This window comes from Dicentrarchus labrax, unplaced genomic scaffold (genome assembly GCF_905237075.1).
Source record: "Dicentrarchus labrax unplaced genomic scaffold, dlabrax2021, whole genome shotgun sequence".
In the NCBI taxonomy this organism is placed as follows: Eukaryota; Metazoa; Chordata; class Actinopteri; family Moronidae; genus Dicentrarchus; species Dicentrarchus labrax.
The window spans coordinates 22,365,169-22,382,988 of record NW_026136714.1 but is presented as its reverse complement, the minus strand read 5'-3'; the positions used below and the strand labels follow the sequence as shown (position 1 = coordinate 22,382,988).

At 39.6% G+C, this 17,820-nt stretch overlaps 1 protein-coding gene across 1 annotated transcript; it reads left to right on the top strand.

Annotated features, from left to right (window-relative positions):
• The first annotated feature begins 1,089 nt into the window (after positions 1-1,089).
• piwil2 (piwi-like RNA-mediated gene silencing 2) lies at positions 1,090-17,461 on the top strand. Its single transcript, XM_051423601.1, has 24 exons — positions 1,090-1,174; positions 2,897-3,360; positions 3,467-3,572; positions 4,383-4,497; positions 5,305-5,474; positions 5,685-5,760; positions 6,099-6,209; positions 8,223-8,340; positions 8,612-8,736; positions 9,232-9,312; positions 9,400-9,513; positions 10,297-10,485; positions 10,643-10,727; positions 11,658-11,750; positions 12,542-12,682; positions 13,286-13,399; positions 13,664-13,852; positions 14,611-14,712; positions 14,798-14,914; positions 15,204-15,292; positions 15,455-15,560; positions 15,688-15,941; positions 16,392-16,499; positions 16,832-17,461. Exons 2-24 carry the CDS (start codon positions 2,941-2,943, stop codon positions 16,986-16,988), a joined length of 3,180 nt encoding a protein of 1,059 aa, XP_051279561.1. The 5' UTR covers positions 1,090-1,174; positions 2,897-2,940; the 3' UTR covers positions 16,989-17,461.
• The last annotated feature ends 359 nt before the right edge of the window (positions 17,462-17,820 follow it).

Genomic DNA, 17,820 nt, shown 5'->3' with positions numbered 1-17,820 from the left:
TATGCCTGACTGGTGACCTGAAAACCAAAGCTCTGTGGGCCTTTGGACTTTTAAGAATGTTAATTTCCTTCTTTCAGCTTTCTTATTTGAAAAATATTTTCAAATAGCAAAGAGACACAAATCTATGTGCATGTTAGCAGCTGACCTAGAGTAGGAGGTGAAGCATCCTTTCGTCATGATTATCCTTTCAGTTGTGCCGTTTAGTATCCAAAGTAAATGTCCATAGTTGTGGAGTGAGACTATTAGTCAAGGCCAAGATTTGCAAGACTTGCAATAAATGGCTGCAATACACACAGCAAATACAGAATCTGGGTAGCCTAATTTCTGAAAATAGACCGCCTGTTTAATCACACAATATTCAGATTTGAGTCAAGCATTCAATATAGACGTTGTTCATGATTTATCAGAGTCACAGCCTGCATTGAAAAAGAAACATCTAGGGCAAACTTTGTACCAATCAGTATTCCTGTGCAGGTATTCCACACAGATATCTGAATACTCAATGGTGACTGAAAATGATTTGGGAGTTTCTATCTCTCTCTTTATCAGTTGCATGATTGGTTAAAAGTGTGACGATAAACAATTTGTGAATAAAGAAGCAAAAAGCCCAAATGCAATTTTAACTGACTTAGATATACAATTTCATTTGACAGCATTCTGCTTTACATGAGTTTTATAATCAGGTCATCTGGAGTCGCAAATTACATCAGCTTGATTGCATTACTTGGATAAAATCAAGATTGAATAATTTTATCATTATATAGGCTAATTAATCCAAAGAAGCCAACCTGGACTGACTGCACCTCCTGAGCTTGCATACAAAGTGAATTACAGAACATGGTAGTTCACTGACATGAATACACTGCTGCTGTCACTGTGCACATGATGTACAACGTCAAACACGAGTGAATCAAAGTGCTCAGGTCTGTAGGTTACACCTGAAGTACACAGGTGACGACCACCAGAGGGCGACAAAGCAATTTCCCCCCATCCTCATTTAAACGAACAATAAAAGATTGACAGGATGAGTAAACCAATGCCTTGCTGCAGAATCTGCTGATTATCCAATACGGGTGTTGGAGGGAAGACGCCGACTATAAACCCTTTCTGTGGGATTATTTTAGCTCGGGTTTGACGTACTGTGCCCGGTTGGAGACATATCCCTCGGCTGTATGTGAGTTCTCCTGCTCTAACAATATAACCTACATATGACACATATTGCTCAGTTTTCTGGAAGTAATTAGCTTGTATTTAAATTGAATTTCTAGTGGTTGTCACCGTCCTCTGTGTAATTTCCTTCAACACGTGTTTGAGAGAGCTAGCTAACATACTGTGTATTGTAACGTTAGCTGTGTTCACGGTGGTGCCCGGTTAACGACGCAGTGGTGAAGCGTGATGTTTCCTGTTAGTTATATTATGTATTTTAATGGTGAAGGCATGCTGGCGCCATAATGTCTAGCTAATTAACTTAGCTTTGAAGTCAGACAAATAAATAACTACATTTATTTGACATTAAGTCTAATAAGCTAGTTTATTTCCCATACCTTCATGTTTCCCTTTTTACGGCAGCTGTTAGTAAACTTATAAAAGAATGAAACATAGCTGGCTCTTTGGTCAAAGTCAAACATGTTGGTAAATTAGACACATAAAGTGGCTTAAAGTGGTCTTTTTATGTTGACTTAGTGAACAACACAGTCTCTTAATAAACTGAAGGGTCCTACATACAGTGTCTGTTAGGTTAGCTTGAGTTGTGTATCTCTACTGGCTCCTCTTCGCGTTAGCTGCCTCGACGAACCCATAAATCCCAATCAGAGATAATGGATGTCACCATGGTGTTCATCATCTTCCTCTGTTAACCGAGGTTTGGCGCGTCATTTGAATACAACGGACCAACTGCGTGCTGCCCATCAGCCCACTGACAGTGTATATATATATATATATATATATATATATATATACACACACATATATATGAACAGCTCGTTATAGGAAAGTTATGGAGAATATAACAAAAACCATTACAGCAAAAAGCAACAAGAACATTAGGCAGGAGATGAATGCTGGCTGCGGAGACAATTGCTGGTCGACTCCATGCACTCTCAGTGCCTCTGTTTATTTCTAACAAGTTCACATAATAGAGTTGATTTTTAATATTATCTGCAATAAATACTTACAGAAGAATACATGTTTTAATAATCACGCCTGCAGTGTAAAAAGCAGTGAATAGTGAGTCCAAGCATAAAATGGTCATCCACTGGTATGTGGTGGCTGTGCCTTTATCATTCTTTTAGTGTGTTAGTGTTAATATGCTGTGTAACAGTTAAAGTGTTAATATTACCTGACGTAAACAGGAAAAAAATGACTTTCTTTATTCAGTGGTTGATGTTCAGCTTCCCATGGCAACGCAAACACAAAACAATGATGTACTGTTGAGGGATTAGGAATCTGTATCGCTCAGAATATCTAAGAGTTAGTAAGAAGGTAGTGCTTTCTACAGCTGATTTTAATCCACACTTCTGAATATAACTTGAAACGTTTTTAGGTGAGAAATTGGAAAAGACAGAAAACAATCTTGATTTGTATTTGATCAGCATTGCCTAGTTTGATCTAAGTTTTGTGTGTCACTGAAAAGGACCATAGTTTACTGAATGAACTCATTAGGAAACTGTTTACTGAGCTAATAAATTAAGTGACAAGCCAGGTAATTTCTCCTTAAGACTGCATGGTATCGGTTTTTACTGTGGAGCTCCCCCTGCTGGCCTTTACATAGAATGCAGGTTTAAGATACTATCACGTTGGCTTCACTTCACAGACCCAGAAGCTCTGTCCATTATACATGCTGTCAATGGTACAATACAGCTAATGAGACTTGTATCTCACGGGTTTCATCCTGCAGTTAACCCATTGTTGTGTCAGCTGGTAATATCAGAAGTTGACTGAATGGATCCAAAAACGCCTCCTGACCTCAGTGGTATGACGGGCGTTCCGTGGTTGGGACGCGGAAGAGTACTGCAGCCTCAGGAGCTGGCTGTAGGACGTAGTAGAGGGCTGCTGCTTTCTACAGAAGGGCCTGGTGTAGGACGAGCCAGAGGGTTTCCCACTCCTGGCGATACCCCACAGGGACGAGGAGTATCTCTACCCATTACTGAACCTGTGCTTGGACGAGCTAGAGGGCTGCTGCTGCAGCCTGATGATGGAGGAGTTGGCCGAGCCAGAGCGCTTCTCTTCCCAGAACCTGAACCAAAGGTAGGGGTGGCAAGAGGTGCAATCCTGCCTAGTCTGGAGCCACAGCGCAGACACAAACCTCCCTGTGAAACCATGACGCGAGACCTCCCAGAAGAGACCTCTGCAACTAAAGAGGTTGGAAGTAGAAATGTGTCTTTGGTTATGTATAACTTTAGCATGTTTTTAATTTTATAATTATCATTGTTCTACTTTTTTTCTTTTTTTCTTTTTTTTTTTGCAGGTTGACGTGCCTACCCGTGGTCAAACATCAGTCCTGGTCTCAATGTTTCGAGGAATAGGCATTGAGCCCTCATTAACCTCATGGGGAAGAGGAGCACTACCAGTGGGTCTGTATTCAAAACCAAAACAGGACTGGGACCAGTTATTGATTTATTGATAGTTATTGTGAGCAACTATACATACAATGTCTAATTATGGCTTACAGATAGTTTAGATATAGATAGAAAACATTATCATAAACATTCTTTTGGAGAATTATCAACCCTTAGTACATCACTAATGTAAAATGGTCAAAGGCTTTGGCACCCTCTCATGGCACAAAGAAACTGCATGCATATATTCAATGCATCAATTCCTGAAATTATATATGTTTGATTTGATTAAAAAATACATTGTCAAGAGTTATAAAATTGTCTATTCATTCAATAAACATTTATAAACAGGGAGAAAATATAAGATTAAGAGTGATTTTACTCAGTTAAAAGGAATATCGTGGTTCTTGTCAATAAAGAATATCAAATCAAATGTTATATGTTGTGTGTGCTCGTAAAACAGTTTCTTCAGTACAAAACAGCCCCAGTTGATTTGATTGTGTTAGAGCCATTTGTGTATAGTTGATGCTTTCTCTGACCTCTTGACCTGTGGATGCTTTGCTTTCTCATTTTCTCTCTCTATTTGGGTTGTTCATTAAAAGAAAAATAATCAATAACATTAAATTAAGTTTCTCTGTCAAAGGGCAGGCAGTGAGTGACCCCTGTTGACCCAAGGTCGGGAGGACATGAGTAAATCTAAATGGACAGACGTTGATCCATTCAGATTAGCTGAGAGTGCAGGTTTAATCCATGTTCCTGTGCTATGCTGTCGGTATGTTACGTGCAGAAGAACCATAACAACTGAGTTGTTACATTTTGTAACAGGAAGAGGAGCAGCTGGAGATATGGGAGATGTGAAGCCACAACATGCTCCAGTAGGTGTCATCAGCAGCCCAGAGGGCTTCGGCCAACCTGAAGAGGTGATGGGCAGAGGCAGCAGGTAGGTGGCAGAGGAGTGACAAGATCCAGTGTATAGCTGAAAACACCTAGAAACACCTGTCAGCCCAGTGCAGTGCAATACAGCATCTACAACTACAATACATTCTGCAAAAATGACAGTCTCTAAAGCAAGTCTCAACAAAAAGTGAACATTGTAGCACTTATGAAGGCTGAAATTATTGCAGGGCTCTGTTGTATTTGAGTGCATTAGTTTGAGTTAAATGCCTATTAAACAGACCTGTGTGCAGGGATTTTAATCGTGCTACTATCTACCCCTCCTGAATGCCTCACTTGCACTAAAAGTGTGCAGCTGTGATCTGAAGCAACCTTTTTATATTCTGATATATCATGTCTTCTGCTTTATGCATCCTACTACATATAATAGGTGTTGGGCTGTGAGGTGCTGCTTTTACTGTGTAAGAAAGGTGTCTGTGTAACTGAAGTGGTGTACTAGTTTCTGGGTCACTTCTGTTTTTGTAAATGTCAGCAGCTTTCGACTCAAGTGCACAGATATTTGGATACGCACAGTTCCTCATAATGGCTACCCTTGAGTTTCCCACAGTAAATATTACTTGTAACTTCCGTTTAAGGGCATCATAAGTTTCTTGCTAGTTACAAAAATATTTGCAATAGAATCAACAGAACAGTGATCACTTCTAAGATGTGTAGCACATACAAATATTTATCAAAAACAATTAACTTGTTTTCCATAGTAAGCACATTGTTTCAGAACTATCATTGATACAGACTTATTCCAGCCATTATTAGTATTATGTATAAACTGATATGCAACCCTGGTCTGTTACAGTTTCCATGGCCAAGGTTTGTCCCAAAAGACGATGGTGGGGCTTGGAAGAGCAGCGATGCCTCAGCTTGGAGTAGGAAGAGGACGACCTCTACTCTCTCCTTTTTCTGCAGGTCGTGTTGAGACCTTTTCTGAGCAGCAAGCAGCCCTACACGCTCAGACTTCTCCCAGAGGTAGGGATACTTTGAAAAAAGTTTCTGACAATCCAGTGTTCTAAAAATAAATATTCACCACAAAAATGCATTGACCCCTTTTTTTTTGTTCAGATTGTCTTCTGCAGTTCATGATTTCTTACATAGAAGTACTTATATGTTAATGTAAGAGACTTCTGAAAAAGTAACAGATTTTAAAATTCAATTAATGTGAAGAAACCATGTCCCCAGTGCCCGACACTCAAGAGGTGCTGGAGCTTTCTGCTGTTGCCCCATCAGAGATGGTGCTGAAAATGGAGGCTGTCCAGTAAGTACACCGATATACTTTGCATTTACCTCTTAGAGCTTTGACACAGCAAGCTGACTTTTATTAATCATAAATAAAGATTCACAGAGTGTACAGTATGTGCAGGTTGGCTGTCAGCAGGCTGTTGACTGTGGTCTTCGTGGCATGTTCATGTGCAACATTTTAAATATGTGAGGTGACAACACATTTGACCAGTCAGGTCTTATCAGTGCTGGTTCTTTGAGATCAACTTGCTGTGTCAGGCCCATTATTCACTTAAACTCCTTACCACAAAATAACTGACTGTGTGTCTTGTACTCAAATGATCTTTTTGTGCATGTATATTGTCCTCTGCTCAGTGAGCCGCTTAATAAGGCTGGAACAAAAGGATCTCCTATAACTATTGGCTCAAACCACATCCCGATCTGTTGCAAGAATGAAGCTGTTTATCAGTACCATGTTACATTCACGTAAGTATCATGTGTCATTAATGTGTTTCCCATATGCTGGTGGAAATGAAAACAAAATGGAACATGTGTTCAAGTTCAGACTGAAAGAATTTGTTCTAATGTTGATAGTTAAAGGCCAATTTCTTTCACGTGTTTTTGTATCAGGGTGACTAATTGAGGCAAGTTCTGAATTTGGTCCAGTATTGAGTGAGGGCGGTGTAGCCTGCAGCCACAAAACAGGCTGTCACGCAATCCTTGAGAGCAGTTGTGTTGCATGACCCAACTGTGAAAAGGAACCTACAGGGAAATGAAATGTCTTTTGAACGCTCCCTTGATCTGGTCTGTGTTAAGTCTCTCTCAAGGAGAACTCTGGTTTTGAAATCTCTGAGGGCAGCTGTGACTCAGGCAGAGCGGGTCGTTCCTTAATCGGAAGGTTGTGGGTTCGATCCCCGGCTCCTGGTGCCACATGTCGAAGCATCCTTGAGCAAGATACTGAACCCCAAATTGTGTGTGAATGTGTATGAATGAGTTAGTTTCTGTTCGATGGACTTTGCCATAGGGCCACATCACCTACAGGACCACCACCAGTCTCCTGAGCGTCACATCCTTCCAGCACCTGGTTCACCGTCCTCTGCCTGTCCTCTCACTCTTTCCCCTTCATCTGCATTCACCTACTCGTGCTCACATGAATCCACATTTTTTAAATCAGCTAAATTGTGTATATATTAGCCATAGGGTTGCAAAGGGGCGAAAATTTTCCGGTAAATTTCTGGAAACTTTCCGGAAAACTTTCCATGAAAAGATAAGCTGGGGAATTTTGGAAACATTGAAATAGGCGAAAATGGCAAAATATTATTGAAATGTAAGACTTGCAATAACAGAATAACTTGAAATGTTAGTGTTTCTGTAGAAAAACATTATTATTTCACATTGAGCTTGTTTAGATGACCCACAAACAATAACAACACAGCTGCTGCACCGGTGGCGTCCATGTTCTTTCCGACTCGTAATGCCCAAAGACAAATGGAACGCTATAAGTGGTACAAGTAAATCCCCCTCCCGAGACAAATGGATAGCACCATAAGTAGTAGGCCAAACCATTGACCTTTAGCTTAACATATAATGGTAGCTAGCATGCTGCCTTTGATTTACTATGACTATGTTTATGGTTATATGCGTACAATACAATTAACCCAAATAAGTTAATAGCCAAGGGTTATGTATTCACCCCCCCAAAAAAAAGAAAAAAATCTCCCTTATTTTACAAAATAAATGTTGGCAAGTATGTAGTAGCCTATGCTGATTACTGCGTGTGTGCATGTCATTGATGAATATATAGGGAGGACATTCAACTGAAGTTGCATTAAATCAGGTTGTTTTAAGCAAGATTATCCTGCAAGATGTTTCTTTTCAACTACATGTAAGTTCCCTGTTACAGACTAACAGTATTATAACAAGCAATATTAAAAATATCCAGTTTATTCCCGTTAATTCCCATGAAAAGTTTCCCACTTTGAAAATTTCCGGAATTTTGCAACCCTAATTAGCCATGACATTAAAAATCGTATACATAACCCTGAGCTACATTTTCTGTACTCTCACCTCAAGTCACCTCACTTCTCCTGAGATTTCAGAATTAGACTTCTCCGTGAGCGTGTTTAGACACACAGCAGATCAGGCAAAAGGTACAGAAAATGTTTAATTTCTCTGTATGGTCATGTAGTCAGACACTTCTAATAACAGCTCGAGCTTGCGAGCGCGCTGTCTGTCTGTGTCTCTCTCTCGCTCTCTCTCTCAAAATACCAAAATGAATCCATTTTTGAATGATGAACCAAAAATGGACGTGGACAACCAAAGCTAAAATTACATTGAAGCACTGTTAATTAAATCCCAGAGGAGACATGCTTAGTGCTACAAGGCTATTCCAAAGCACCAGTTTGTTGACTGGATATTGTTAGTTGACTCTGGTAATTGGGACTGAAAGTACTGTGTGTGGGTTCTTATAAGTTTTGTATTTTCAACATTATCTTTCAGTCCAAATGTTGAATCGATGGCAATGCGTTTTGGCATGATGAAAGATCACCGCTCGACCACAGGGGAAGTAGTAGCTTTTGATGGCTCCATACTCTACCTGCCTGTTAAGCTGAATGACGTAGGTATCACAGATACTAACTTGGAAAGCAACGAAATGGATTGTCTTATAGTTAATTTTTAATTATTGTTGATTCAAATTGTTGTGTATGTAGACGATGGAGTTCCTACGAAGGTCTAAAACTACTGATAAAAGGTTTGGCAGTTTAAATGTATAGAGTTTTTTTAGTGCAGAACCATACAGTGCAACGTTTGTATGCAAGTCACAGTGCTGGACTCAATACCTTCTCCTTTCTTCCTCTTCTTTTGCATTATATTTTTATGACATGCAGGTGGTTTTTCTCAAGAGTTTGAGACGGACCGATAACGAGGAAATACAGATCAAAATCCAGATGACGAAGATTTTGCCACCCAACTCGGATCTATGCATCCCGTTCTACAATGTGGTGCTCAGAAGGTATAAGGCTCCTACACCCATGGGTCAGAGTTTGACCAGTATAGTTTTGGATTGCACTTAAGTTATGAGATTGAAGCACTTTGTGAAAATGTAATATGTAGGCTTTAACAAAACTCCCATAGCAGATAATGGCAGTCATCATCTACTTAACCTGTCAGGTTAAGAATTTATAATGACAAAATTTGTAATTGCTCCATTCACAAACAATGGCGTGGTTTAAACACAGTTAAAGTTAATACAATTGGTAGTTAGTCTAACTACCAATTGTATTAACTTTAACTGTCTCATGCATGTAGCCACTAAAGAGCCGTAAAATGATTTCTAATCTGTTTGACTCAAAGTACGGCTGCTTTAGTCTTTTTACTTGTATTCATAAAACCCCTTTAATGAAATAACCTAAGCAGAGATAATGACTGTAGGAATTATTCTACTGTAATATGTTACTATTAGAATGTTCAATTGACTGGACTTGATGCAGTGTTCGTGTTTCTCAAGGGTAATGAAGATCATTGGACTGAAGCTGGTGGGTCGAAATCATTACGATCCAGAAAGCGCGGTCATTCTTGGAAAACACCGGTAAGTATTGAGTTGTAACATCAGGTGGCAGACACCAGCTAATATCATGGCAACTCCATTCATTATCCTGTTTGTCTGTTTTTGTAGGCTGCAAGTGTGGCCAGGCTATTCAACTGGTATCAAACGTACAGATGGAGGCCTGTACCTGTGCGTGGATGTGTCTCACAAAGTCTTGAGGAATGACTCTGTGTTGGATGTCATGTGAGTTCACACAGCAAATCAACAGTAGCATACAAATAGTAACAAATTCACAGATCCATTTATAATCATAAGTGAAGTGTTTAGTTTTGTAAATTTGTATTTTCAACCAAAACTGGTATACGTTGTAAAATATTTAGTTTTCATAAAACATAACATACTCAGTTTCTACAGTGCTAAAGGGAAAGGATCACTTTTTGTTGTTGTGTATATTAAATAATCTTTTTTTAGCTTTTGTTTACTTTTCCTTTGTCATTGGGCCCAGTTGTGCTCCAAAAAGTCTTCCCAGCTTTCTGTTGGTAATTTGAAAGCACACAATTCAAACTCACTAAACATCAACCATGAGCTGGGCGGAAATCTGCCGATATTGCTATAATAAAATCCAGTGCGTCTTATTCTATTCCTTCTGAATGTCTTCTATATGGGTACTCTGACATGCTCATACAAGTTTAAACACTGAATATGCCACGAGCAAGCCACACAGAGCTATATTGATGTCATATTCTGTGATATAGTCATAAATATTTAAATACCAGTTTGTAAGATGTGATGGTCTTAGTGCATCTGTCCTGTGAGGCAGAACTGTGAAAACCCTCCTCAACTTATAACCCTTCCCTCTGGGAATGTGGTTGGGTTAAGAGGTGAGTTGGAGGACAGCAAATTGCCAGACAGTCTACCCATTGTGTCAATAGATTATTTATAAACCAAATTAATCTTGCCTTAGCTTTGCGCCATCTGTTAAAATAGAAAGTGGAAAACTGACCTTTGGCCCCTGCTGTCTGCCAGGAACATGTTGTACCAACAGAGCAAAGAGAACTTCCAAGATGAATGCACCAAAGAACTCATTGGCAGCATCGTCATTACTCGCTACAACAACCGCACATACCGCATTGATGCCATTGAGTGGAACAAGTCCCCCAAAGACACCTTCACTTTGATGGATGGCACAAAAACCACCTTTGTGGAATACTACAGGTAAGACTGTTCACAAATTCATCCAAACTGAGCCTTTAAGTATTTGTGCATCAACATGACAGTTTAATAAATTCAGAGAAGCAATGAAAGTCTTAGTATTTTATTTTTTTCATGTAATGACATGCATTGCATTGCATGGGCTTTCACTTTTTAACAGCAAGAACTATGGGATTACAATCAAAGAGATGGACCAACCTCTGCTCATGCATCGGCCGAAGGAGAGGTCCAAGCCAGGAGGGAAGGTAAAACCTCTCTTCAGCATCAGTTATTTTAATAAACGCTTAAGACACGCAGTCGGCTAGATTTCTTATAATAATAATAATAATAATAATAAAGTAAAGCTCCTCACACTAGAACACTCAGTTGACATGAATTGAATTCTTGCATCAGCATGCCACCGTGTGGCTACAATAAGTCTTGCAACCAAGACATGTCAGGACGTTTTCTTTAATTGCTGAGACACGCTTAATGATACTGGGATTCACTTGATCTTCATTGTCGCTCTCTTAACACATTGCTAGAAAAGACTTCTGCTGTGCTAACACTTTAGTTCACACATTAGATTAACTGTGTTTAACAAGGAAAACCTCATTAACAGCTAATGTACCTGTGTGAAACTCCTTTGCACAGCTCTTTAATTAACAATCAGTCCTTATCCATCTATTAAAGATGTGTGTTGCTATTAGCAAGCATGGTTTATAGAGGCCAAAGACACATAAGGAGAGTAAGAGGCCATGGCAGAGGGGCATAGAAAAATCTGATACAGTACAATAAAAAATAGTCTAGGTGCTAACTGTTGGTCATGCACATCAGCTCAGACCTGCACACAAGAATAAAAAGAATCAAGTAAACTGCAGTATGGTTTAATATCTCTAATAAAATCACATTTGGATACAAAAAAAATACAATTACTTACTTTTTTGGCACATACTACAACTGTATTTTGTTGTCATTGTGTAATGATTAATTTAAAGAATATATTAACTTATATTATTAATTATATATACTGTACAAATGAGTACTGTACGTTGTTCATTAGTCCATCAGAAGCATAATGATACAAATAGGAAATTAACACATATAAATTAAAATTAAATATATAATGATGATAATAATAATAATAATAATAATTATTGTTAATGATATAGTTATATAATGTTGATTTATTGCAGCAAATCATCACTGGAGAGATCCTTTTAGTGCCAGAGCTTTCCTTCATGACGGGAATCCCTGACAAAATGAGGAAGGACTTCAGATCTATGAAGGTACATCTGTCAGTTTTTCCTCTCATAGGCTGCTCTTATATCTTCAAACTTGTACATTAAGCAGCAGTAAAGATTATGTCCCTATATATAAAATGAAATAAGAAATGCTATGATCAGCTTGTAGCTCAGCTGGCAGTGCGTGCAGCCCATGTACTAAGGATTGAGTCCAGGCTAGGGCCCTTTGCTGCATATTGTCCCCCCTCTCTCTCCCCCCTGTCCTGTCACACTTGAGCTGTCCTACCCAATAAAGGTGTAAAAGGCCAAATAAAAAAAAATAAAATCTGATCTTTAAGGCTGGATGTGCACTCGGCCTGAACAATTGCATCTTATCAAAATGACTTTTAAGAGTCTAAGTTTAAGCCCCAAGGGCTGCCAGGTTTAATTATAGCCTTGTTGTCATAACTAGGTCAAAGAAGTAAACATTTTGCTCTGACTGTTGTTAACATCTAGCCAAGTCATACCAGAGTATAAGTCAGTATAATGCGTAATTGTAAGGTAATTGACATCAGTCAGACTAGTCTGGTCACATTTCATATTGTTTTAAGCTTCTCACTATAAAAGGTCAACCATGTTATCTCCCGCCACAGCAGAGGGTAAACACTACCACCCCCACTCCCCAAACCCTAATACACAGGAAATGCAAAGTCTAAATGGTGCTTAAGATTAGAGACTGTGGAACAATATTATGTGTCATCTCAGGGGATACAGGTCTGAAAGTGTTTGAATACAAATTGGTGATAAAAGCACTTGTGGAAACGGACTCAGTGAGATGTCTTTTCCATATATTGTAGGACCTGACCATGCACATCAATGTGAGCGGAGAGCAGCACACCCACTCAATAAAACAGCTTCTGAAGAACATCAGCACCAACCCTGAGAGTCTGAAGGAGCTCAGCCGATGGGGACTGGAGATGGACTCAGAAATCTTGGTGGTGAGGCTCTGCTGTTATTTTCAGATTCAGCTTTGAATACTTAATACTGAGAGTACATGTCACCAAGGAGAAACACTTTTGAAGTCCATATATTGCAAACAATGCAGCTCATAGTTTTCTCACTTGGCAAGTGATACAAAGTGTCTGTGGGCTTTTTTTTGAATATAATAAATTCAGTGTTTGTCTAATATCACAGTCCTTTTCAGTCCAACAATACTTTTGACTAAATTGATTATTTTTTTTATGTCCATCTACAAAACACATCAAAATGTAAAACCAGAGAAACAGTCCTTCATCTTTGAAGTCACTGCAAATCATGTTTCTTTAAAAGCACCGGTTATCATCCTGGTCGAAGCCAATTCTAGTCGTTAAACAGGACTGACTCAAAGGAAGTCTGATCCTGAGGAACATTATTTAAAGGTTGTCTTAAATGCTGATTGACTGTCCGATAGCAGTAAAGCAGACATTAGACTCTAGTGTCGGTGTTCTCTCTTGTTTTGCTCCTGGTTTTTACAGTGTATGTTTCCTATGTCAATTTTTGTCTCTTTACCACACTTCCATCTATTTTGACAGTCTATTGTGTATTGTTTTCCTGTCTTGTAGATTAAAGGCAGAACTCTGCCTGTTGAAACCATCTGTCTGCAGTCTTCCTCCTTTGCAACCAGTGCTGATCTATCTTGGTCCAGAGAGATCGTCAGGGATGCTTCTATCAGCTGTGTGAGTGTTGGAGAAATTTCTGGTGCTCCCTCCTCAATTTTCCATTCACATAATACAGCTGTTACATTTACAAAGTTGAGGAAGCACTCTCCTGCTTATGACATTTCTTTCACAGTAGATATACTAGTAATCTCTGTATGTATCTGTGTTGTGTCTGCCGCCCTCAAGCATCAGCGTATAACTACAGATGTTATTTTGCCTCAGCTTCAGGAATGGCTGCTGTATTCATTTATTTCTTCACCAACTGACCCATCTTACTCTTAGATCCCACTGAATATCTGGGCCATCTTCTACCCTCGGCGCTGTGCAGAGCAGGCTGAGGAGCTGGTTTCCACCTTTAAAAAGGTGGCCGGGCCTATTGGGGTGCGACTGGAGCGACCCATTCGCGTGGAGCTGAGGGATGATCGCACTGAGACTTACGTCAAGACCATCCACTCTCAGCTCACCAGTGAGGTAACGACATTTAGATCAGTAGCTTAACAAGTAGTTTATTTAAAAAAACTAATGCTGACATTGTTCAGCTGAGTCTGTGGAAACACTCAAATAATGTAATTTTACTTCAAAGTAAAAACTAATGCTATAGGAGTGTTTATCACTGCACATATGCGACCATGCTCAGTCATAGAAAATACAGGATTTAAGCATTTGGTGCTTCAGCCTTGTTAATATGTCCCTTCACATGTGCATTAATATCCGTCTATTGTGCTGCTCCGTACAAAAGAGCACAAGCTGTTGTAGTTCAGGAGTAATCAACAGGTCAGTCTTACAAGGTAGTATTACTGACATTGTATTAATGTCCTCGCTGCATTCACAAACAAATCCACGTGACTGCTGAATAGCAGTTGTATAGTTACTGGCATCTTAAAACTTTTGTTCTGTCTCTGTGTTGCTGTGGTTGCTGGAGAAACAAGACTGCAAAATAACAGTGGTTGTTCTGGTTGCCTTGGGCAACCAAAGCAGCATTTACTGTCAAGCCCTGAATGATTTTGCATGTTAACTGCAAACTGACATTGCTGCTCATAGGTTTTCCAGGCAGCGCGCTGGAATACCATGCACAATATGACTAAATTCACCATATCCTTTTTATCCATATTTCTCTGAAAGATCATCTCTTTATGATATCTAGAAAGAAACTTAAACAGCAGCACAAGTTTGACCATGTTGAAATGTTTACTATCCATCCTGGGTAAATTTTCATTATGTGTTTACAGCCCAATATGCAGCTCGTAGTTTGCATCCTGGTCGGCAACAGAGAGGATCTCTACAGTGCCATTAAGAAGCTCTGCTGTGTCAAAAGTCCCATCCCATCCCAGGTTTGTAGTGTTTGTCAAGTGTTTGTGCATGGCTTTTCTTGGAATTATTTTCTAAAGTATTCAGTCTTTTCTTATTTGTTGTCAGGCCATCAATGTGCGGACAATTTCCCAGCAGCAGAAGCTGAAGAGTGTTGCCCAAAAGATACTCCTGCAGATGAACAGCAAGTTAGGAGGAGAATTGTGGACTGTCAGTGTCCCTCTGGTGAGTGTCATGTCTTAGAAAAGCAGAGCACCTTATCTACTGGGACGAGACAGTTGGATGAGGTGGGGAATATCATTTTAATTGTGATTTTTCTGTCTGATAATGTTGTGGGTACATTACGGTTCATGAAGCATGAAATATTTAACAGTACCTTGTGATAACGATGATCATTCAGATGAAAGCCACAGTATTATTGGAACAGCGTTATAGAAATATTCATGTGAATAATATTAAGTTAAAACATCACTGCAGTCAGTGGAGAAATAATGAATCTATCTCACTTGAATAGAAACACTTGATGGTGGTGGGAGTTGATGTCCACCATGACACCAGCAAGGCACATCAGTCAGTCATGGGCTTTGTCGCAAGTGTCAACAGGTAAAGTGTTTTTTCCTCACAGTTTTGGTTGTTTGGATTTAATATTTTCTCGGTAGCTATTTGTTTGTGTTTTTGAGAGCCACCGTGTATTTCACCTTTTCTCATGCAGCACCTGTGGTACTTCAGTCTTAATGGAAATGTATTCGTGTTTTCCTTTTCCAGCTCACTGACCCGCTGGTACTCCAGAGTTACTTTCCAGACACCCACTGAGGAGCTGATCAATGGCTTCAGAGTTTGCTTTCTGGCTGCACTGCAGAAATACTACGAGGTAACATACAATACATAAAATGTGTTGTAAGCCAATACCCCCCCCCTGTCTTCTGTATTCTGTGATCTCGGATCAGCATCTTCATAAAATAAGCCATATCTAACTGTGTATGTATTTGTTTGCGCAGGTGAACCACAATTTGCCAGAGAAGATTGTGGTGTATCGGGATGGTGTGTCAGACGGTCAGCTGATGATGGTGGAGCAGTATGAGATCCCACAGTTGATCAAATGCTTTGAGACTTTCCCCAGCTATGAGCCCAAGCTGGTCTTCATTGTAGTCCAGAAGCGCATAAGCACCACCCTCTACTCCTGTAATGCAAACAACTTTGGCACACCTCCACCTGGAACTGTTCTGGATCACACCCTCACCCAGAGAGACTGGTCAGTCTACCTACAAGTGAATGAGTTGTCAATAGAACCTCCTTTTAAGCTTGTTGTCTGTTACACAATGTTTCAAAGGCAGAAATGTAAAACCCTGGAAAATGACCAGTAATTTTTCCTCTTTGTCTCAATGGTGTTTCCAGTTTGTGATACAATTAATGTGCAGTCTGAGTGTAATATAGGAAGAGAAAAAAAAATAAAAAAACAAAAATATCATTCTTAAATAAAGGAAGTAGATAGTTCCAGTGCTGTATGAGCAGGCCAGAGGGATACTGGAAGAGGGCCACTGGTTTTTATCTTGTTTACTTGCGTACATCAAAAAGGCTGCAGCACCATCTCCTGGCAACAGTAGTAAATATGTACATGATGATGAGTAGACCAGCAGAGACTCAGTGTAACTGCTACTGGTTCTTAGTTTCTAATGCCAAAGGGTGTTTTTTTTTTATTCAGGGTGGACTTCTACCTGATGGCACATCACATCCGCCAGGGTTGTGGACTCCCTACCCACTACGTCTCGTTGTACAACACAGCAAACCTCACACCAGACCATTTGCAAAGGTATTAATAACCACTTAGCATCGTTCTGGTTACTGGTGCACATTTAAAACCTTCGTTAATTCGATGCTATCAGTAATTGGTGATGTTTTTTTTAACCAGCTAATAAATGTTTCTTCAGCAGAACAGTACTTTCTTAAAGTTTTTATTGAAGTTCATTGAAGTGGTGAAAAACAACATATAAAAAGACCATATTCATTTATTCAGCATCTGGTATTTGTCAGACATGGACCTCGCTGTATCCACCTGCATTCGGGATAATGAGAATGGTAAAATACTTTAACGTTGATGTTTGTTGAGTCACATTTAACATTGTTGCTCTGGTCCCACAACAGGCTGACTTTCAAGATGTGCCATTTGTACTGGAACTGGCCAGGCACCATTCGTGTTCCAGCACCGTGCAAGTATGCCCACAAACTGGCTTACCTGTCTGGCCAGTACCTGCACTCGGAGCCGGCCATCCAGCTGTCGGACAAGCTCTTTTTCCTTTGAGCTGCACCAGTTACTGCCACAAGCAAATTGCTCAGGTCACAGCACAAGCAGCTGTGATGAAAGACGATGCTGAATGAAAGGCAACTCATTTGAATTAATGAGTGATTGATTATTGACATGTGGCACTTTAACTTTAACGTATTCTATAGATTTCACCCAGGACTCTCACATAGATCAGTACTAGTCACACCTTCACAAGGGCTGATGCTTTTTGTGAATGTAACACTGTATTGCATTACTGCAGTAATTACGTGTGGCATATTAGTATAAGCACATTTTAGTTTCAAGTCTAGTGGAAAGTTAAGTTTAAGATGAGTACTGACCCAAGGTTTGTAAAGTTTTGACTATGTTTTTCAGTGTTTTGGGGGTGCTGTTCCTGTGGCATACTTATTACAGTTCTGTTAATGTTCACACCCTTTCACTGTGACAGATTTTTATTTACAATTTTGTACTTTATAAATCGGTTTATGAAACATGAGTCTTTTTTTTCCTCCTCAAACACATTATGGAGCGATTATGATGGTTCAGGTGAGTTGAGGACATAGCATTTGCAGGACACATGGACCAGAATCTTGACATTTATTTTTAGAAATAATATATACTTTACCTTTCTGCTCTGGTTAGATATGTTTTATTTGTCAATTAAAGAAGCAAAGGTGGACCATAATTAAAGCGATGAAGACATTTTATGGCAGAGGAGATTGCCTTACACTAACATCACTTGTGCCCAGCTATGTACCTGAGGGAAAAAACCTGTGGCTGAACAGAGTTTCAGTAATGTTAAAGGCACTCTGTTCCCTGCGATCATCTTCAATCAATAAGCTTTCTTTTA

What these genes read in the sequence shown, in the direction of transcription:
- piwil2 (XM_051423601.1), top strand. Translation starts at nt 2,941, where the DNA reads ATGGATCCAAAAACGCCTCCTGACCTCAGTGGTATGACGGGCGTTCCG. An exon ending in TTTGTCGCAAGTGTCAACAG is followed by an intron (nt 15,293 to 15,454) that starts GTAAAGTGTTTT and finishes TTCCTTTTCCAG; the next exon opens with CTCACTGACCCGCTGGTACT. An exon ending in ACCCTCACCCAGAGAGACTG is followed by an intron (nt 15,942 to 16,391) that starts GTCAGTCTACCT and finishes TTTTTTATTCAG; the next exon opens with GGTGGACTTCTACCTGATGG.